This window comes from Artibeus jamaicensis, unplaced genomic scaffold, assembly GCF_021234435.1.
Source record: "Artibeus jamaicensis isolate MK-2021 breed Jamaican fruit bat unplaced genomic scaffold, CSHL_Jam_final contig_777, whole genome shotgun sequence".
Taxonomy (NCBI): Eukaryota; Metazoa; Chordata; class Mammalia; order Chiroptera; family Phyllostomidae; genus Artibeus; species Artibeus jamaicensis.
This window is the reverse complement of record NW_026521966.1, coordinates 801888-823903: the sequence shown is the minus strand read 5'-3', so window position 1 is coordinate 823903 and position 22016 is coordinate 801888. Positions and strand designations below refer to the sequence as shown.

Genomic DNA, 22016 nt, shown 5'->3' with positions numbered 1-22016 from the left:
CGGCCTTGCCAGCTGGCCCTGGCCCCCCGGCTTTGCCAAGGGGGGCTTGCGGCGCGTCTCCTTGAGCAGTGGCTATGCCGACTGGTCCTGGCCCCCTGGCTTTGCCATGGGGGGCTAGTGGCGCCCACACACAAGCAAATTGGACCCTTCTGGTGCTGATTCCTGGGTGTGTGAGCTTGTGTACATTCTAGGACCCTGTGGGCCACTCCAACAAACTCTCCTGGGAGGCTGGGCATTCACTGCTGCAATCCCTACAGGTGTTTACAGCCAGAGGTTTTGAAGATTTATTTCCTCATGCTGGACCCCTGGGTTGCACAGTCTCACTCCCCAGTTGTTCTTCCTGGTTTATCCACACACGAATGTGGGAGTGCCTGGTCCTCCAGCCACCACCTTGCCCACCCAGTCCACCAGCTGCTGCCTTGCTGTATGGCCTCTCCACCCCAGCTGCCCATCTCTGTCCCTCCCACCAGTCTGAATGAATGTTTCTTCTTTAACTCCTTGGTGTCAAACTTCCATACAGTTCAATTTTCTGGCAGTTCTGGTCTTTCGTTTCTAAATTTCTTGTTGTCCTTCTTTTGGTTGTGTAAGGACGCAAAGTGTATCCACTTATGCCTCTGTCTTGACCAGAAGCCTCCTAATGATGTATCTTTTTGAGTATCTTCTCATGTGCTTATTAGACAAGTGTATATCTTCTTTGAAGAGATCTGTCTTTGAATCCTTTACTCATTAAAAAAATTGGGCTTTTCTTTCTTTTCCCTTCTTTTTTTTACAGAAAGACTGACTTTATTTTCAACTACAAAGTAACCAATTAAATGCCATTACTGAAGTAATTTTTAATCTATTTAAATTCCATTACATGCATTTAAAACCTTTTATTTACTTGAGAGAGATGGGGGGGTGCAGAGAAAAAGAGAGACATCAATTTGTTGTTCCATTTATTTAGTCATTTGATGCTTTTGTATGTCTCCTGACAGGGGATCAAACCTACAACCTTGGTAGTTCAAGTCGATGCTCTAACCAACTGGACTACACAGCCAGGGCTCCATTACATACATCTTTAAGTGCTCCACTACAATCATGATTAAAATGGCCTGTGAGAAAGTATTAGCTTTCAATCGCTTGTCTTTAAGTACACCAATATTTTTCTTTCGACAGAACAGGAAATATATTCAGACTTCTGTTTTTCATTTACCTTTATAAAGCAAACATGCTACTAAAAGAGGAGGAATTATGTTACTTAGAACTATGAAAGAAGGGTTGCTTTTCTTGAATTCTGAGTTCTTTAAATATCTTAAGTACAAGTCCATTATTAGGTATTTGTAAACACTTTTTCCTATTGTTGATTTTCACTCTTTCTTTTAAAGATTTTATTTATTTTTAGAGAGAGAGGGATATAAACTTTGATGTATCAGAGATACATTGATTGGTTACCACTCCCAGGCCCCCAACTAGGGACCTGGCCTGTTACCCAGGAATGTGCCGACTAGGAATCAAACCAGCAAACTTTTGGTTTGCAGGCTGGCATTCAGTCCACTGAGCCACACCAGCCAGGGCTTTTTTTTTTTTAATGAAAATAAATGAGACTTCATTGTCTGAAAACACATGATTTGTCCCCAAGAGTTTTGGGGGATTAGATAAATTGTGTCAGTAAATGTAATAAAACTCACAGGGATGTTTTTCCTCACCATGAGGAATGTTTTAACTTTTTTTTGTTCAATCTATTGGAGTGACATTGGTTGTCTTTTAACTTTCATGATGGTGGCTGAAGTACAAAAGTTTTACATTTTGATTGTTATATATATAAGTATATATGTACGTACATACACACACATTTCTTTTTCCTTTCATTTCTTGCTTTTGATGTCACCTCTAAAAAAATTATTGCCTTATTCAAGATTATAAGGATTTATGCCTATGTTTTCTTCTTGGAATTTTATAATTTTAGCTTATACATAGGTCTTTGATTCATTTTGAGTTTACTTTTATACATGGTATTAGATAGAGGTCGAACTTCAATCACCAGTGGTCAATGATTTATGAAATGAAGTCTCCATAAAAACCTAGAAAGACAGCTTAGAAAGCTTCCAGATTGGGTAACCTGAACACATCCACCATGCCTGAACTCCATGGGGATAAAAGATCCTGTTTTGGGGACCTTGTCCTGTGGCTCTCTTCACTTATATACCCTTTGCAATAAACTGGTAATCCAGGGAGTAAAGTTTCCTTGACTTCTGTGAGCAACTCTAGTAAATTAGTTAAATCCAAGGAGGGGTTCAATGGAATCTCTGATTCACAGCCCATGAGTCAGAAGCACCTGGGCTTGTGACTGAAATTTGAAGGGTAGTCTTTGTGGGGCTGAGCCCTTAACCTGATTCACAGCCCATCAGATAGGAATCTGATGCTATCTCTGAGCAGATATCAAATTGAGTGGAATTCTAGGACACCCAGGTGGTGCCTAAAAACTGCTTTGTGTAATAGGGAAAGTCCCCATCATAACTGAATGCAGAACCTGTTACATAGTATGTCCTTACAATTTTTCCTACTTTTGTAAGGTTGGTAGTACTGGCCACTTTTTATTAATGCCAAACAATCTCCCAAAATGGCCGCCACTGCAGCCATAGGATGAGAAGTCTGTTTGAGGGTACACATTGGGGAACACGCATGATGTTTTATGGGAAAGTAAACAGATAAATGCAAGGGAAAGCTTGGGAGCAGATTTGCTATTACAAAATCATATGATCTAATGTAGTGAGAAGCAGGAAACTGGGTGAAATTGATGCTAGATGGAAAATAAAGCAATGGAGCAGAGTAGGTAACCAAGTGTTTATTATTCTGATTTCTGAATTTCTGAGAGAGGAATTTAACTATTAGAGGACAATGAGGCCAAGCAGACTAACTTGTTCCTAGAGATATTACTATGACAAATGATATTAATATCCAACAATTATTAAGCATTTACTAAACATGAAATGGACTCCTGAGTTCTAATCACTGAGGACTTCACCCTTCTATCCAAGTCTTCTTCATATTTTAACTGTATTCAGACAAGCCATATTATTGCATATATAATGGGGCCAATCAGGCCTCAGCTGTCATTTCCTTAATAACAGCTTACATCCTTTTTAATATCTTAATGTTCTAATTTTACTAAGTACATTAGTTTTTTGTTGCTATCATAACGAACTTAGTGACTTAAAACAACAGAAATGTATCCTTAGTTCTGCAGGCCAGAAATTCAAAATAAGGGTGTCTAGGGCCCTTATTCTGGGGTCCTGCTGCAGGTGCTAGGAGAGAATCTGCCCTTTGCCTCTTCCAGCTTATGGTGGCTGTTGCCATTCCTGAACTTCTGGCTGCATCACTTCAATCTGCCTCTGTGGTCACAATGCCTCCTCCTCCATCTCAAATCTCTCTGCCTTTCTCTTATAAAAAACACTTAACAATGGATTTTGCCACCCCCCTCCCCACATAATTCAGACTGATCTCATCTCCAGATTCTTAACTTAATTAAACCCGAAAACATCGTTTTTCCAAATAAGGAACAGTCATAGTTTCCAGGAATCATAACATACATGGACAAACCTTCTGGGAAATCACCATTTAAACCTCTATACTAGGGGATTTTAAATAACCTACAGATGTAAAAGGAAAAAATGAAAAAAATTTAATTTCATTTGGATAAAAATATTGAAAAAAACATGCCATGACGCCCTGGCTGGGGTGACTCAGTGGACTGAGCACTGGCCTGAGAGCCAGGGGGTTGCCGGTTCGATTCCCAGAGCAGGGCACATGCCTGGATTCTGGGCGGGGTCCCCAGTGTGGGGTGCGCAGGAGGCAACCACACATTGAGGTTTCTCTCCCTCTCTCTTCCTTTCTTCCTCTCTGTCTAAAAATAAATAAAATCTTTAAAAAAAAAAAAAAAACATGCCATGACATTACAGACAGCAGAAAAATAAAAAACCAAAACCTTTAAAAACATATATATTTCATGTGCAGGATTAGAAAAAGAACTTTGATAATAAATACATCAAGGTAAACACAGACTTCCTAAATCTATGACTATTTAATCGCAAATATTAATACCCTAGATTACTCTTCTACATAAAGGAAAAACTCCAAATCCTATTGTTTAGGAAGACATGGAGGGCAAGCAATGCCTTTAGAGTATGGCCAAATTGTCTCTTTCCTTGGGTGACCTAACATGTTAAATGAATTAATTACAAAAGGAAATATCAGACTCCATGGAATTTAAGCAAAAGACATAGCTAAAAATTCCCACTGAAGGTACAAAATATTAAATGCTTATCAGTGAGAATACATAAGTTAATTAAATATTAGGTACAAGGAAAATTCCAAAACTATCTGGAATATGAAAAAATGGCATAAATACCTAACAGTCAGTTAACATAAACTTTGCTATTGGGTATGTTCCAGGGTTCCTTTTCTATTCCAGTGAGATCTGCTTCTTTTTTGTCCAAGATCTTCCGCTGCTGGGCTCCAATATAGTAAATTGTTTAACATCATCAAGGCCTTGGTCATGGAAAGGATTTATTTGTTGAAAACAACTTTCTTCTTTACTGAAGATTGTGGTTGTTTTCTCCGCTACTTACTTCTTTCAACTAGTTATCAACCTTCTCACGTAAGAAAAATTATAGGGCAAAAGTAAACATTCTATGTTGGCTGTCCCACAATGTAGTAGCTGACTAGTAAAGGAGCCACTCACTCAACCTTTTTATCACTTGGACTCATCTAAATAATAAGTAAAAAGGAGCAAGGTTAAAAGCAAGGTTAAAAAGGACTCATGACCAAGGTACAACTTTTACAAATATCTTTGGCCATGGAAAGCTTTATTTCTTCATCACACCCCCAAATGAATTTTTAATAGATCAAGAATCCCTTCCTACCTATTAGAGGACTGTAAGAAATAAATGCTTCAAAGATTTGTTCGTAGATAGGTCAGGAGAGGGGACCAAAAGAGAGGAAAATGTGGAATACAAGGAAGAGTAAACAAACAGAATCCAACAAAATATACAGTACAGTAAAATAAGAATAGTTGATATAAATCCCTTACTCATTCTACATTTGACTGGCTCTTTTTACTATTTAGAAATTAAGATATTTTCAGTCTTTTGCTTTCCTTTTCCACATTGTCTCTAATACTCTGGAGTTTTCTGGAGTTCTGGACCAGGAACACAAAGCTGTCCCTAAAATCACTAGTCCCATGATTTCTACCAACATTTTGAAGCTCATCAAACAAAGTCAATGTCTGTCTAAGTTTGGCCTGAACAAGTTTTTGCTCTTCTAATTCTGCAAGAAGGGCCTGCTTAGTGCATAATTCAGTTTTATACTTCTCCTGCAACTGTTCGATTTCTTTTTGGAGAAGCTGGAATTCTTCTTCACTATAAGAATGACTCTCCTGAGATTTATCTTCTGGAAGCAAGATGTTTGGGGGAATACGCAAAATCCACTGTAAAAACAGCTGCTCCATTTTCACAAAAAGGTTATCAAAACGTCCTTTCATGAAGCAGAGAAATTTCTCTGTGCATTTACGAATCTGGACTGGGGTAATCTCACAGTTTGGGATGCCATCCAGCTTCTTCAGAATAACCTGTTCAACAGCCTGCATCACTTCAAATAGGTAGTCTTGAAATGCAATGTAGATCCTGAGCATGCAAGTTTGTGGTGTAAAGCCAAAGAACTGGGCTTCATAGGTCATTGGATCAACAGACATCTTGGCTTATTCTGGTATGTTAAATTTAATTGTGAAAAATCTGTAAACATAAAAAAAAAAAACATGATAAAAAAATCATCTGAGAAAAGTAACAAATCCCATTACAGATAGAAAAGCTTTTGTTTCTTGATACCCATGCCAATTCCAGCCTCACTCACTCAAAGTAAGATGCAGTCTCTGAGGTTCTTTCCATCAGCCTATCACCTCCCTTACTCCCTCATTTCCCTTACCTCTCATTTTTGAGGATTCTGGCCTGTGGCTCAGTATTCTGAAGTCTGTTCATCACCCCAGACAATGTTCAGATTTAGACATAATCTAATCACTGCCCTAGAGACTTGGTTTCATTAGTTTCAATGGCTTCACTCTTTCAGCCACCTGCCTTTTGATATTTGTAACTTCTCTCCCCAACTGCACTATTTTTTAAAGATTTTATTTACTTATTTTTAAAGAGAGGGGAAGGGAGGGAGAAAGAGAGGGAGAGAAACATTATGTGCAAGAGATACATCAATCGATTGCCTCTCACATGCCCCCAACTAGGGGCCTGGCCCACAACCCAGGCATGTGCCATGACTGGGAATTGAATAGGTGATCTTTCAGTTCTCAGGCCAGCATTCAATCCACTGAGCCACACCAGCCAGGGCACTGCTGCCCTACTTTTTTTGTCCACAACTTCCTATGTTATTCTTCCAACTCATATTATACCTTAATCACGCACTTATACTATACCTTAACCATCAAGACTTTTAGCACTCTGATCCTCTCTTCCTTGTATTCAGTCTATCCCATTTCACTTCTTCCCTATCCATTTTAAGATTCACCATCCGTCACTTCAAACACTCCCTGGGCAATGTCTTCAACTCCTTGTCCTTCCAATCTAGCCATAGGGGGGAAAATCCCAGTTGGAAGCCTCTTATGAGCTCTACAATCCCAACATGTTTTTTCAAGGGTATATAAGTCATTACTTTAGAATGTAAATACCTAGGAAAATATCTCCTTGTCACTGTAGGAATTTAACCTATGTACCTTTTCTGAGCTATAATCATATACTTGCTATAGAATAGAGTCTCACTATTCCTTCAGATAAAGGCAATTAGCTAAAATAAATGGCTACCTCAAATACCAGGTGATTTTAGGATGAATTTTATGAAAGAATTTGAAGCAAATGGTATGATCAAATCTCATGGGAAGACAAGATGCAGGTAATCTTGAGAAATTATGTAATGGCTAAAAATGGAATGGCTGTAATTGCTTGGCTACATAGATTACAGACAAAGAAATTTCACCCTCACTCAAATTATCTACACTATGTTATAATCTGGATAAGACTATTCGGTAATGAAACAACTTTCTTCTCTATGTCTGTGGAAAGGATTCTCTGGGTTGGCAGGATTTTTATTTCCTTAGCACTGCCCTATGCCTTCAGGATCAAGATCAAACTCTTTCAACATTGCTTACAAGGAACTTCATCATCCAACCCTTATTAACCACTCTGTCCTTAAGAACCTCACATGTGCATAATTGAGCTGATAATACTTCCTATTTCATGGCACTCTATTTTTAGTTCATGCTAAGTCCTCTTACTTTTTTATTCTTCCACCTTTCATCTCCCACAGGAACCTACTCGAATGTCTTTTTTTTTAAGTTATTTGAGAGAGAGGGAAAAATAGATTTACTTGTTGTTCCACTTATTTTTGCATTCACTGGATGATTCTTATATGTGCCCTAAGTGGGGATCAAACCTGCAACCTTGGTATAATGGGATAACACCAAACTGAGTACCCGGCCAGGGTAATGTTTTTGATGTATGCTTTTTGATTCATCTTTAACTTTAGTTTTTAGATTTATATTCTTGAGAAATACAGTTCTGTATATGTATGTTTACATTTTTCTTTACATTTGCAATCTCTTCATGTTATTATACAAGTTTACTTCATTGGTTCTGACTGAAGTATTCCAACAATATTATCACATGCATATACCACACTTAATGTCCATTCTTCTTGGGACACCTAGTTTGCTTCAGCACCTTACTACCAGAAATGATGCTGTAATAAACACCCCCCTATGTTGTTTCCTTAGGGACTTGCAGGGTATTTACAAAGGCAAGTAATTGCTAGCCATGGAATTCACTTATAATTTCACTAAATATTGCCAAAATATTCTCCAGAACACTGTGGGAGGGGGGATCCTACACAGGTTTACACTGCCATTTGCAGTATATGAGAATTTCTCATATCTTCGCCAACACTTATCTAACATTATAGTTTTACCAATCTGGTAGATATAAAATTGTTTCACAATGTCGTTTTTTGAAAAACAAAACCATCTAGTCCCACACAGGTTGGATAATGAGGACTGAAACTACCTACGTTCCCCCACTCTGATAAAAACTTACTCTTTACATTAGCATAACATTACTATTCTGAGAGACCAGTATATTTTCACTGTTCTAATGGCTTGAATTGCACCAAAGATGGGAAGCATCTTCAATGAGAAGCATCGACAATTTGTACCCTAAAATTCTCTGAAGCCCTTGCCTCAGCTGTTTCTACCAATCCTGGACTGTTATTTCTAGACCCCTACCCAATACTAATCAAGCTTCCAAATTGAAAATCCACCATAAACCAAACTTGGAATTCTCAAAAAATTCCAATCATGCCTTTCTTTCGTATGACTCACACCAAAGCTCTTTCAAGGTCCACTCTTCTCTCTTACCAGAGCTAAGCAGTAAATACTGCATTGTTTTATCAACAGGTTGTGGTGGTGATATTTGGGGAGCAGGCAAAAATATTTTTAAGTACATTTCTGTTACTACCAGTAAAACCGGCTACCACTCACTTCATACATGCTAGCTTTTCAGATTTCTCCTGGGAATTACCCATTCACATCCTTTTTAAATACCACTCTCTCCACCCTTTTACTTGGTCCCTTTCTTATATATTACCAGATTAAATTGTCACTCTCCATTCCAAAAACCTTTAGCGCTTCCTTATTGTCTGACAAGTTCTAACTACTCTTTGTTCCAACCAAACCAAACTATTTTCTTTTTTTTTTAATTTTATTTATTTATTTTTCGATAGAGGGGAAGGGAGGGAGAAAGAGTGGGAGAGAAATATCAATGTGTGGTTGCCTCTCATGCGTCCCCTGCTGGGAACCGGCCTGCAACCCAGGCATGTCCCCTGACTGGGAATCGAACCGCGATATTCTGGTTCGCAGGCCCGCGCTCAACCCACTGAGCTAGGCCAGCCAGGGCCCCCCAAACTATTTTCTTTTCCTGTGATGTCTTTCCCTCAAGGAAAGATACCGTGGCCAAATATTCTTCAAGGGTTAGTTTAAATACACTTCCTTGGTGACGCACCCCTCCTCTGAACCCCATCAGGGCCTTTCTTCGGGCACTGACCCGAGTTCTACCTCAGGATATTACCACGAGCCCGTCTCACCTTTTCTGCTAGCTCTCGAGTTCCTACGGGCAGTGCGAAGACGGCTTAATCAATATTTGCAGAATAAACACTGGAAATGTCCAGGATACCTCAAGGATTTGAGTTGACAGAGCAACAGAAAGCGCCAGACAGGACCTGCTTCCGGCCGGAGAACTGGCTCCCGACAGCCCCCGCAACCCCGCTGCATGCCGGGACCTTCAGGTCGCAGGCCCCGCCAGCGAAGATGCTCCAGCGCCGGACGATGATGCCTAACCCAGTTCCACTGCTTCTCTCTCTGCCTCTGAGAAATTGCAGCCCCGCAGCACTTACCGAAGCGACCGTGAACGGGACAAGTTCGATCAAACAGTGGCTTCCCGCCACCTCCTTTAAACCGCTTCTGGCTGCCGGATATCGGCGGCGCTGGTCGCTCCCCAAAATTACGGCCGACGCTAGCATCAGCGAATGACAGCAAAGGCGGGACGCCTTCCCGCTTCTGATTGGCCGACTGGACGGCGCGCGAGCTAGCTGTGGCCCTCGCGGATTGGCGAAAAGAATCTGTACCAACTCTCTTCTTTGTGATGTGAGTGGGTGAGGGAACAAAGCTGCTGCTCCGCGGAGACGCAACTCATGATTGGTGAATGGCTTTTTTTTAGGCCTCTTACGATTGGTGGTTGGCAGGTGGCGCGGCACCGATTGGACAATAGTGGGCAGGGCAATGGGAGGCCTCTTTGATCCCGCCTCGCTGCTTGCTCGACTGGCGGAAGGGGAAGTGGGGTGGAGGGCAGGTGGCGGAGGGGAAGATGGCGTACCAGAGCCTCAGACTAGAGTACCTGCAGATCCCACCGGTTAGCCGCGCCTATACCACCGCCTGCGTACTCACCACCGCCGCAGTGGTGAGCAGCTGCAGCGCCACCTTCTCATTATCCGGCCTGGATGTGATCGGTTCTCAGGAAACTGGGGTTTGGGCCTCAGGGAACCCCAGATGGGCTAGTCTCAGGGGTGGGTGGAGGCGGACAAGGCTCGCTTCGGGATTCGTAATTGCTTTGACACCCGATAAGGAACTCGGTAAGCGAGTGCTACTGCAGAAGGGGTGGAGGTTCAGGACTGCAGGTCAGTTTCGGAAAGATGAAGGCCACACCTGTAGCAAGTCAAGGCAGCGGGAGCCGCACATCCAGAAAACGTGCCTGAGAACTCTGGCAATGTCCAACTGGTACCTCGGTGACTAGTGGGATAGGGTGGTGGGGAAGTCCGCTTATGAAGAAAGTTAGATATCGAGGACAGAAATCTGGAAGTTGGTGAGAGGGAAGAGTCTTGAAATAAGGAGTGTGGCTATAGGGGTTGTTTGGAAGCATCCTGCCCTGACGGTGGCAGGCTCTTGAATCTCCGTTCTTTTGAGGGTGTTGTATTGCTTCACCCAACTGTTTCAGATGGTGCCCATGTGATGGGCAGATTCATAGCAGCTGCTCTTTACTTGCCCTATATCTTAAGAGGGATTTGCTTTAAGGAGCTCTTTTTCTATTTCAGCAGTTGGAATTGATTACACCTTTTCAGCTGTACTTCAATCCTGAGTTAATCTTTAAACACTTCCAAGTAAGTGGTCCATCACAACCATGATTGTTCCAGTTTTTAACTTGTTTTTCTTTTTAGTAGTAAATCCTGCCACATACTCCCTCAAAAAAGAATTCAGTGGGAATATTTGACTGTAAGTCTTATAGTGAGATGTATAAAGCAGTGATTCTGCAGCCTAATTGGGCTTCAGAATCACCTAGGGAATGTTTAAGAGATTCTCAAGTTCCTTATCATGTACCAAATCAGGATCACAAAGGGTACGAAGTAAGAATCTGTGTGTGTGTGTGTGTGTGTGTGTGTGTGTATTTAAGTTCCCTGAATGGTTTTGATTTGATGTGTCCATTTCCTATATTTAGGAATCACTAGTTAAAGTTAATATTGTGTTTGACAGGAGACTGCCCAGCCTTTAGAAAGTTACAGAGGTAGTACAGGTGAGCCAGCTGTGCTGTGTGGGCTTAGGAAACAAGTTACAGAGGCAAAGGAAGAGCCCTCGGAGCTTAGGAGAAAGACAAAGGTGACTTCCTGAGAGGAAGAAGGAAGGCACAGGCCTGGTCCCAAGAGGAGCACCTCAAATCTATTACAGCTTTGAGATGTATTTTTCTGCTCCAGGATGTTTTTATAGGCTATAGTTGGAGAGACCCAAAAACTAGTAATTCTGCCTCTACACATTCTATTCCCTGTTTCAAATGTGTTTCATTCACATTATACTCATTTGATCTCCAGCTTGCTTATGAAGACACTGCTTTTGTGTAACCTCAGACTCATTCTCCTTGGTGTCCCTAGGGTATCTATAAATGCTTCTTTTAGAGCACCTCTCATCTCATATTTGGACTTATTTTATGCTTGCCTCTTCACTAGGATGAGGACTCTAAAATCCTTTATGTAGTTAGTATATATAACTGAATTATTTCAATTTTAATAAATATGAATTCTTAAGAATTTAATGATGCATAAAGCAGTCCTGTGGATTCTTGTCACTGTCTTCTTCCTTTGATAGTAACATGGCCTTTGCTGGGGGCTGTATAGCTCCATCCAAGCATTGCTTCCTAGTTAGTACTTGGCTTGGTTTGATTTTGCCTGGGGTTAAAACCCTTGATACTATGTATCTGCATTAGGAGTTAGGAGTTCCAGGTCTTGACTTCAGTCTCCTTTACAATTTGCCCTTTGGGCAAGTCATTTTGAGAGTATTTAAGACTCTTAGTTTTCTTATTTGTGCATTGGGGGTGGCAGTAACAGGATTAAGATTACCTGAGATAATAGAATCTGTTAAAACACTTTAAAATGTTAAATGCTCTACCATTGTGAGAAGTTGTTTTTATTGTGTGTCAGTGGGTTGGGTAGGGAAGAGTATGTCAGGGTTCCCAACAAGAAAAAATAAGTGTCCTTGTATCTATCAACTATAGAATTTAATTATTAGAGTGTTAGGTCTTATAGGCATTTGTCTATTCAGACTGGAACTTGAGCATTTGCTTTATAATTACTCTTCACTCTGGATGTTTTGGACTGCCTAATATAGAGACTTTTTTTTTTTTTTTTTTAGCAATTTATATTAGATCCCTGGGGTTTTTTCTGATTTCTCAAGACTGATCATTAGATTGCAGTACTACAAAGTGAAAGCAGTGTTTTTTATTATGCAAATTAACCTTGTCTTTTCATCAAACTTTTTCCATGATTTGGCTGACCATGTTAAATACAATCACAATTTTAAGTTTTCTGTCCTATTGTCCTTAAAATTTCAGGGGCTGAGTGTCATCATTCAGATTTTCAACAAGAAGCAGCACAAAAATCCAGCGTCAAATTCTGTGCTCCACTCTTTAGTTCAGATATCCATGGACAGTGTGACATATCCATGGAGTCCCAACCATTGTAGTCAGAGGATATCTTTCATTTTAATATGGAAATGTTCCTAGTATATTTTAATCTAGCTCTTGATTTTTTTTTTCTTTCAACAGATATGGAGGCTAATCACCAATTTCTTATTTTTCGGACCAGTTGGATTCAATTTTTTATTTAACATGATTTTTCTGTATCCTTTACTAAGTGGGGTTAGCGTAAAAACTTTAGGTTTACTTAGGAAATACAATATTGAGTTGAAACTATTAATCCTGTCATTTTTGTTACCGTCTTAGCTGTAACTTCTAGGTACTGGGTCAGTGGGACACAGAGTAGTTGGTCAGATAGTGTTGTTTTGATGGTGTTTGTAAGTCACTGTTGGTTCAGAGGGCAGGTACGTAACCATAAAATGATTATATTTCACCCCATAAGTCACTTGCAAACCTGATCAAGTGAGTTGAATGATTTAACTGATTCATAGTTATAACATCAGCAGATACCGTGATAATTAACATAGTTTTTTGGTTTTTCTGTTTGTTTTGATAGTTAACAGAGTTTTGATAGAGGTCTGAGAGTGCGTTCATAAGGAATGGAAATTTGAGATCCTGTATCTTAGTTACTTGTTCTACTGGCTGAAAATACAGTGCCATAATGTCTTCCAGGCTTGCCATGTTCCAGTTTATTGAAAGACAGGAAGAGTCGTGCTCTGGTCACATGGTAGTTGGGGCTACTGAGCTTTCTCCTCTGACCCTCTGGAAAGGGCAGTTACAACTCACTTTATCTGCAGCAGACAGAGAACCATGCAGGGGTGACAGGATTCCTGCCCTAGGATGGATTCCTGTGTCTCCTAAATACTATATTATTCTGGTAAATTTCTGATAATTAAAGTTTTTTTTATCGTGATGCAATTTCATTGACTGAGGGATAGAAATGCCTAATCAACCTGCCTGAAGAACTAGATTTTCACACAAGGCTTCTTGAGGGATTTCTTCCCCCAAGAATTTAGGGATTTCTTCTAAGTTAGGTTGTGAAAAAGAGTAATGCAGATTGTGTGGCTGAACATGGAAAAGATGATACAAATTTTAAAAGGTTTAATAGGTGACTGGAAGCATGTGTATCCAGAAAAAAGGCTTGACTTAGAAATAAATGGAGTCCAAGTGTACCTACATGATGTTAAGTTTTACTTTCTTCATATTTGTGTGCTAAACATTTTCTTAACTTGGATCCTAAGATATCGTTACTGTCGAATGCTAGAAGAAGGCTCTTTCCGAGGTCGGACGGCAGACTTTGTATTTATGTTTCTTTTTGGTGGATTCTTAATGACTGTATCCTTAAAGAAATAGAACAAACACAGGAAAATGCTAACACCCTCTCTCCCTAAAGTTTTTCATCTGTCTCCCACAATTTTCTGGGTACCCTGAACAAACAGACCTCCAGATTTTAGCCTCAGTGTACTACTATTTATTTCATACCACACTTTATGGGCAACTTTCCAAGCCTAGAGGTTAGACAAAAAGCTTTTCTTTTTCCTTCTTTTTTTTTGTTGTTGTTGTTTACAAGATGCTTTTCTACTGTGAGCAAGTCAGAGGAACTTTTAACCCAGATGGGTTACTGTTATGTATCTGAGATATATTACTGCTCATGGGTGTACTTCACTTTTAAAAAATTAAGTTGGTAAGATGTCTATTTGGTTACTACCAAAAGTGATACATTTTTTTTTAAATTGTCAACCATTTAACAATCTTGAATGTTGTCCTGTCTGAGAAGATGGTTTTGCTCCAGCTGGCTTTATTCACCTTTGTCAAGGTGCTAATAGCAAGAGACCTTTAATGCAATTATTGACCAAATAATTAACACATTTTCCAAAAAGGCAAGAACTTCATGACTGGAGAATAACAGTTTGAAGTCCAGATGAGTTGGCCTAAGCAGGTTTTTGCCTGATTGCTCTGGGAAATTTTTTTCAGGATTTTTTCTTCTAAAGATGTAAGTAACTGCTCTGACCAATGGTGACTCGGTTGGGCATTGTTCTCCAAAGCTAAGGTCGCCAGTTTGATTCCCAGTGAAGGCACATGCCTGGGTTGTGGGTTTGGTTCCCAGTGAGGTCATATGCAAGAAGCAACCGATCACTGTTTCTCACATCTGTGTCTTCCTCTCCTTTCTTTCCCTCTCTCTAAAAATAAATAAACTCTTTTAGAAAAAGATATAACTAATGCTCAGTTTTCCTAATTTGAACTTTTCTTGTAGCACAATTCCTAGTTCTCTTACCCAGTCTCCCCTGTTAACACTTCTAATGTTGATATTTTCCTTAATGCCATCTGCTAGATTTTTGGTTTGTTTGTGAGTTTAGTTTTCTTGGGCCAGGCCTTTACAATAATGCTTGTCTACGTGTGGAGCCGAAGGAACCCATATGTCCGCATGAACTTCTTCGGCCTTCTCAATTTCCAGGCCCCCTTTCTACCCTGGGTGCTCATGGGCTTTTCCTTGTTATTGGGGAACTCAATCATTGTGGACCTCTTGGGTAAGAGTCTTATCACTACTTTTTCTATTATTTTACTTGCAAACTTACTTTGTCGCTATTTTTCATGTTTATTCTGTTTGGCCTTCACATAATAGCTACTATGGAATTATTTCATAGTTGTATGCTCAAAGACTACAATATTAGCTTTTTAATTCTTACTAATTATATTGATATTTCTTCCTAAATATTAGAAATTTATGTTGGTTTATTCACCAGTCAAAATTTTAATCCTCTCTCCTTTATTTCTGGTTGACTTTAGGTATTGCAGTTGGACACATATATTTTTTCTTGGAAGATGTATTTCCCAATCAGCCTGGTGGAATACGAATTCTGAAAACACCATCTATTTTGTGAGTATTTAAACCAGGTTGTGTGTTTTTTGCAGATAAACTGGGATAGGGTGCATGATCATCGGTCAGGTCAGTAAATATTTGCAGATTGAGCAACCTGCCTGCCGTTCAGCAGCACTGGTATCGACAGGAACAGACGGTGCCAGAGTTGTGGCAGGAGTGAGGTTAACAGGCTCAGGATGTGCTGCGGCTGATTTGTTCATTGTTCTCCAGGATGACCTCTGGCACCTCCTGCGCCAGAGAGGAGTCCGCTGGTTTTATGAAAGCTGCAGAGGTTTTGGGAATACAAAAAGAAAAAAGAAAGAAAGCTGCCGAGTTTAGAAAGGTGAGGTAGCAAAATGGGCAAAGCCGATTAGAGGAAAGTTTGTAATGGTGAAATTAAACAGGTAGTACAGGTAAGCAGTAGAAAGGAAATAGCTTTGGGCTAGAAAGCAGATGTAGGCTGTTCACTGACCAGCCAAGTCCCTTCCTTTCTGCACATCATTTTTCCTGGGAATGGAGCTTTCATAGGACCTCTTTCTACTCTGAAATTTTATGTCCTTGGGATATACTGCATTAAAAAGGGTTCACTTGAGGAATAATATGTGAGTTTCCATTATAAAATGCTGGTTGTAGAATAGTTAAGCAAAACAAAGTCAAATCTTCCTTAATCCCACCACCTACTAACTTTTTGGTATGTGTTTTTTGGTCTTTTATTGTCTGTGTACTTTTTAAAAATGCGTTGTCATTACCTTTTTAAGTAATATGTGTCATCATAGTTTTTTTCATCATATATGTCCTACAAAATTGTGACAGCCACACGATACCATGTGGTATGAATATAGCGTAAGTTTATGAAAACTTTTTTTTAATTTAATTGATTTTAGAGAAGGGAAGGCGGGGAGGGAGAGAGAAACATGATTTGTTTTTTTCATTTAGCTTTGCATTCATTGGTTGATTTCTTGTATGTGCCCTGGCTGGAGATCGAATCTGCAACCTTGGCATATTTAGGACAATGCTCTAACCAATTTAGCTACCCAGCCAGGGCCTAATCCCTTGTTGATGGACATTGGCATTAGTTCTTGCTTTTCCCTTCTATAATTGGAGTGGTGGATATCCCTGTAGCTAAATCTTGGCACACATCTATGATTATTTTCAAAGATGAAATTCCTAGAAGTGAAATTTCCATTTTGTTTATTGCTGAATCACTGTCCAGAATGGATGTTCAGGTCTACACTTCTACCAGTAATGTAAAAGTGTCCCATTTCCCCACATCCTTCACAAACATGGAGGTATTGTGTTTATTCTTCCCTAGTTTGATAGCCATAGGATGATGAACAAAGGACTTTTTTCCCCTTAGGTATTTGAAAGTAAATTGTCAGTCTAATGCCCCATGACCCCCTTTAATGTATATTTTCTATAAACAAGGACATTCTTCCACAGTCAAAATCAGGGAGTGAAACAAACACAATGCCACACTTGGGAATTGTCCTAGTAATATTCTTTATAGCAAAAGAATGCAGGGGTTGCATTTAGTTGTGTCTCCTTTAGTTCAGAACAGCTCCCCAGTCTTTCCTTGGCTTTCATGACATTGACATTTGTGAAGAATATAGGCCCATTTTGTGGAATGTCTCTCAATTTGGGTTTGCCTAACGTTCTCTCACATTTGGGTTCAGGTTTGCATCCTTGGCAGGAATATCAGAGAAGTGACACTGAATTCTTCTAATTGCAGCCTATTAGGACAGGATTTCAGTTTGTTAAATTTGTCAAAATGATAGTTATTACTTTGATTACTTCATTAAAGGTGTCTGTGAGCCTTCTCCACTTTTTTCTCTATAATTAGCATGTATTGCTTTTTGTATTAAAAACAACTGAGAAAAGCTAATGTAAATATGAAATAATTATACATATCTTCAAAATATAACTTACAGGGGATTGCGGTTGCTAGAAGAGGGAATGGGGATAAATGATATCAGGTGACTTGATTTGGAGTGGTAACACACAATATACAGATGATGCGTTATAGAATTGTACACCTAAAATCTATGTAGTTTTATTAACCAATGTCACCCCAATAAATTCAACCAAAAAAATGTAACTTTTTCATTGGTAGGCAGATGTAATGCTTGTCCATTGGTGGAAACCCCAGAGCTCTTTTTGACCTTGCAGTATTTAGGACCTAAGATGATTGTGGACCTAAGTTATATCTGTTTCCTGTCTTTTAGGAAGGCTATTTTTGATACACCAGATGAGGATCCAAATTATAATCCACTACCTGAAGAGCGGCCGGGAGGCTTCGCCTGGGGTGAGGGCCAGCGCCTCGGCGGGTAAAGCGGCAGTGCCAATAATGGACCCAGCTGGGAAGGACTCAGTGACACACCCATTGGGATTCTTCTATCCTTTGTGTTGCAAAAGTGTGGACACTTTTGACAGCTTGACAGATTTTAACTCCAGAAGCACTTTATGAAATGGTACACTAATCCAGAAGACATTTCAAGCAGTTTGCCAGCGGTTCCTCACTGCACTGGTACTGAAAGTGTAATCTCTTGGAGCCAAAAAACTGGAAAAACAAACACCCTGCCACCTCTAGTGAACAAGTACACGAGTACTTGAGTTACGTGGTATAAGGCAGAGCTTTTTCCTCCTCCTCTTCTGTGATAGACGAGGCCATGGTGTAAATGGAAGTTTCAGGGAGGACAAAATAAAACTGAATTCCATCTCTCTCTCACTGAATTAGAGCTTTTGTGTGTGATCTTTTAAATTATACTATATTCCAGCTCAGGTGTGAGCTCGGAGCAGCTTCCATGCTCACTCCTGCCATGTCTCCACAGCTTTCGACTGGATTTCATTTCAAGATTGGAAACGTGGCTGTATATACATCTTACTAATTCAGAATGCCAGCTCCAGTAGGAAGATTTGGTTCTGTTCTCATTGGGGTTTTACAAAACTTCAAGTTGTCAGACAACGAGGAAACAAGGGGCAGGGGGAGGGTGGCTCTTACAGCAGCAGGAATTCTGCTACAGGCCAGTCCAACTACAGGCCGAAAGTCCATGTGGCGTCTGATTTACTCCGTCTTCATTTCTCCATTAAGAACTCCAGGGAAAGATAATGGCCACCTTCTTGTAGAGCAACAGAAAGAGATTTTTAGACCTGGAAACCAGTTAGAATATTGACTTCGGAGCCGGATGAACAGGTACCAGTCAGGCAGAGATACGTTTCTCCTGGGCCTTTGGCCGATTAACATTTGCCATTTGCTTCATGAAAAACCAAGAAGCTTTTCAGAGTAAAGTACCTGGTTTACCTTTCCAACCAGGTAGAAATTAGGTTCCACAGAAATAGGAACTTAATGCCTGTGGTTCAATAAATGCCTATCCAAAATAGTAACTTCCCTGGGTCTCCGCATGTTTACATTCATGCTGCCTAAGTAATTCAGGGAACCCAGAGGACTAAAAGGGACACCCCCAGAAAAGAGATTGTTTCAAATAGTTTTGATAAACAGCATGTAGGCACAGGACTATTTCCTAAGTAGTTCCAGACTCTTATGTGGTAGCTTTCTAGAGTACAAGATTTTCCTCTGAAATGAAGGTTTAAACTAAACCTAATGGGAATTGTCATAGTGTTTGTGAAGTGAATAGTATTTTAACATCTTTCAATGGACTGTGCATTAGGAATGGAATTTAAATATTTTACATGCTGTGGGTTGGTAATTTTTAATATGATTGTTGCAATTTTATAGAATATGGGTTAATGGGACTGCTGTTTTTCTTGAGTGGTTTAAAAACCTTAATGCCAATCTGGGAATGCATAATCCTTATGGGATCTTAAATTGTCCTGTCTTTGTTCAAGAAAGCTTGAATTTAATTAGAAGGGGTTTTTAATATTGTTCATTTTGGGACTAGCAGTGGGTTTCTCTAGTTTTATTTGTTCTCCCTCAGTTAACTGAGTTATCCCATTCATGGAATTTTTGTGGTAAAATTTTAATCCTAAAATCTATATACTGACTGTTCATTTAAGTAAGGAATGTCTGTGCATATTGATGGCTGGGTAAAACAAGAAGCCAGTTTTGAATTGATGGCCTAAACAGAGTTGGTTATGGGACTTGGATTTCTCTGATGGGATGAGAATTCCTAGCAGCAGGATGCCACACTGTGCCACTTCACTCTGCCCTGGGCAGTGGTCATGTCAGTCACTGACCTCTTATCAGATTGGTCCATCCCACTACCACCATCCCTAGCCCTGTGTTGCTTAACAGGTTACCTACACTTACCTGAACATAAAGAAAAAGTTCATCACCTCCAACTTACCTCAGTCTCGATTCTTCCAGAACACCCTTTTACATTAATGCAAGTCAACTGAAAAATGAGATTCAGTATATGGGATTTTGTGACCAATTTACCTGACATAATTTAAGGGATTCCTGGATTCTACCAGTAATACTGAAAAGCACACCTAACCAAGGCATAGTTTTGTTGTTACTGTAGAAATACAGTATATGTTCATTTTTTTAAATGGACGTGTAAATTACATCTCCCTCGGAGATAACATTTTATATACGTTTTGGTGTTTTGTTTTTCACTATGAAATTCTATTTGTTTCTCTCTTCCCATTGTTCTTTTTCTGTGTCACTCTCCTATGTCCTAATATCTTCATACCTCTTGTGTAGTATTTCTAAGCAGAGAGTGCCCAAGTGTTAGATTTTGGTAATGAAACCCTCGCTCTAGCCCTGGCTGGTGTAGCTCAGTGGATTGGTGGGGTCCCAATAATTTTCTTCCCTCTTCCTTCCCCCTTCCCCTTAAGATAAATAAATAAAATTTCGCTCTGTTTCTAGGGTCTATTGAAATTAGGAAATATTGGAGCTATTGGCATGTTGAATAAGAGGCTTCCTAGAATTGTCATCTGTCTGTGATAGCCTGTATTTTATGTTGCAGCCGTGTTTTCCCTTGATAGGTGAGTGCCGTCTGTGTTGTAGTCACACTATGCCATTGTTTCTAGTGTTGTGTAGGGATGTCCCCTGAGCTATTTGCATATTATATCAATTTGCATTAAAGTTGTGGAACTTTTTATGATCGAGTCACTTCTCTGCTCAGATATCCACAGTGACTTCTTAGCCCCCATATCAATTGCATATTTTTTGACTTCCTCTGAGCCCTACTCCTACTTGTACCCAGCAGGGACCTCAATTTAAGTCTCTTCAGTCCTTCAAGGCCTGACCCCTTTCCTGGTTCCTTCAGAAATCTTGACTCTAAGGCCCATATCATTGTCTTTCTGCTTTGAACTCCTATAAAGCTTCAAGTCTATATGACATACTCTTACACCAAATTATATGTTGTCTTGTACTGTTACTAGCTGGTACATGTATATTAGTTTTGTCTCCCTCACGAGAATGTAAGCTCCTTAAGGGCAGGGACCATGTCTTAAACTTTTGTATCCACCACAGTGCCTAGCACAGTGCTTGGCACATATGTGCTGAATAAATACTTTGTTTATTGATCAGCAAACTATTATCTGGTATTTTTAACTAAAGAGGGGTTAATATATGTGAATGCAAACTTCTACCTAGTTGCTGAGGCTTATGATCTTGGAGGGTAGAATAAAACCAAACGTGGTCACAGGCAGTGGTTTGGTGGTCAGATAAGCCAAGGAACAGCAGTGACCACCACCAGCCAGTATGATCATAGTGAGAATAGACAGTTACGTCCACACACCATCCCAGAGCACTTAAGAATGAAATGTGTTTAAGAATTCACCTTTTGAGGGGTTGGATGGGGCAAGGGAGAGCAAGAGAGGGAGTGGGGGGTTGGGACAACCAACTGAACAACAATAAAAAAATAATTCACCTTTTGGAAGAAGAGCCCAAATATCTGAGTAGTTAGCTTGTGACCATCTGCATATGGAAGTCATTTAACCACAAGAGACTTATTTTGGAGGGAGGCAGATTTCAAACTGCCAACGTGGGGGTTGGAGGGGTAGAGGAGGAAATGTGTGTAACACTGCTGGATGCCAATATAAGGTTTTTTTCAATTCTTTCAGGCTTCAGAATAGCTGGATTATTGGGCTAGAGGTTATTGAGTTGCCTACATATTGGTTTATTTTTGTCTGCACCATTAAAAAGAATTTTGACCCTGGTTGGTGTGGCTCAGCAGGTCAAGTACTGACCTGCAAACTGAAAGGTCGCTGGTTCAATTCCCAGTCAGGGTACATGCCTGGGTTGTGGGCCAGGTCCCCAGCAGGAGGCAGGTGAGAGGCATCCACACATTGATGTTTCTCTCCTTTCTTCCACCCTTCCATCCTTCTCTAAAAGTAAATAAAATCTTTTTCAAAAGTTTTTTTTGAGCTAACATTTAAAATGAACAGATTTTACATGAAAACCTTTTTTTTTTTTTTTTTTTTTTTTTACTTTTCTTGGGGAAAAAAAAAGGAAGATCTGGCAATACCCAGCCTGCATGGCAGCTACAGACAGGGAATGTTCTCTATCAAGACATCATTTCACTCAGTTGATTATTTACCTCATTTGGAGATATATAATTGGAGCATGTGTCTCCATTAGCTTACTCTGGAAAGCATGCTGGGACAAAGGACTGAAGTCCATCTTACATACTTAAGGCCTATAATTTCAGAGT

General features: G+C 39.9%; 2 protein-coding genes across 6 annotated transcripts; one reads left to right on the top strand and one right to left on the bottom strand.

Moving 5' to 3' along the window:
- Positions 1-2809: 2809 nt before the first annotated feature.
- MIS12 (MIS12 kinetochore complex component) lies at positions 2810-9609 on the bottom strand. 2 transcript variants are annotated; one of them, XM_037144275.2, is made up of 2 exons: positions 9478-9609; positions 2810-5768 (listed from the first exon to the last, which is right to left on the bottom strand). In XM_037144275.2, exon 2 carries the CDS (start codon positions 5726-5728, stop codon positions 5108-5110), a length of 621 nt encoding a protein of 206 aa, XP_037000170.2. In that variant the 5' UTR covers positions 5729-5768; positions 9478-9609; the 3' UTR covers positions 2810-5107. The 2 variants fall into 2 exon arrangements, with proteins under 2 accessions (XP_037000170.2, XP_037000169.2); XM_037144274.2 differs by lacking the exon at positions 9478-9609 and adding an exon at positions 9169-9451.
- Positions 9610-9917: 308 nt separating this feature from the next.
- Positions 9918-18129, top strand: DERL2 (derlin 2). 4 transcript variants are annotated; one of them, XM_037144271.2, is made up of 7 exons: positions 9918-10040; positions 10675-10737; positions 12669-12742; positions 13781-13874; positions 14872-15067; positions 15327-15417; positions 17622-18129. In XM_037144271.2, the coding sequence occupies exons 1-7, from the start codon at positions 9948-9950 to the stop codon at positions 17725-17727; spliced, it is 717 nt and encodes a 238-aa protein (XP_037000166.1). In that variant the 5' UTR covers positions 9918-9947; the 3' UTR covers positions 17728-18129. The 4 variants fall into 4 exon arrangements, with proteins under 4 accessions (XP_037000166.1, XP_037000165.1, XP_037000167.1 ...); XM_037144270.2 differs by having other exon boundaries at positions 10672-10737; XM_037144272.2 differs by lacking the exon at positions 10675-10737.
- The last annotated feature ends 3887 nt before the right edge of the window (positions 18130-22016 follow it).

Excerpts from the sequence above, each read along its gene's own strand:
- MIS12 (XM_037144275.2), bottom strand. The coding sequence starts at position 5,728 with ATGTCTGTTGATCCAATGACCTATGAAGCCCAGTTCTTTGGCTTTACA.
- DERL2 (XM_037144270.2), top strand. The coding sequence starts at position 9,948 with ATGGCGTACCAGAGCCTCAGACTAGAGTACCTGCAGATCCCACCGGTT. Across the intron at positions 10,041-10,671 it reads TACTCACCACCGCCGCAGTG|CAGTTGGAATTGATTACACC; the intron begins GTGAGCAGCTGC and ends TTTCTATTTCAG. Across the intron at positions 15,068-15,326 it reads AATCATTGTGGACCTCTTGG|GTATTGCAGTTGGACACATA; the intron begins GTAAGAGTCTTA and ends GGTTGACTTTAG.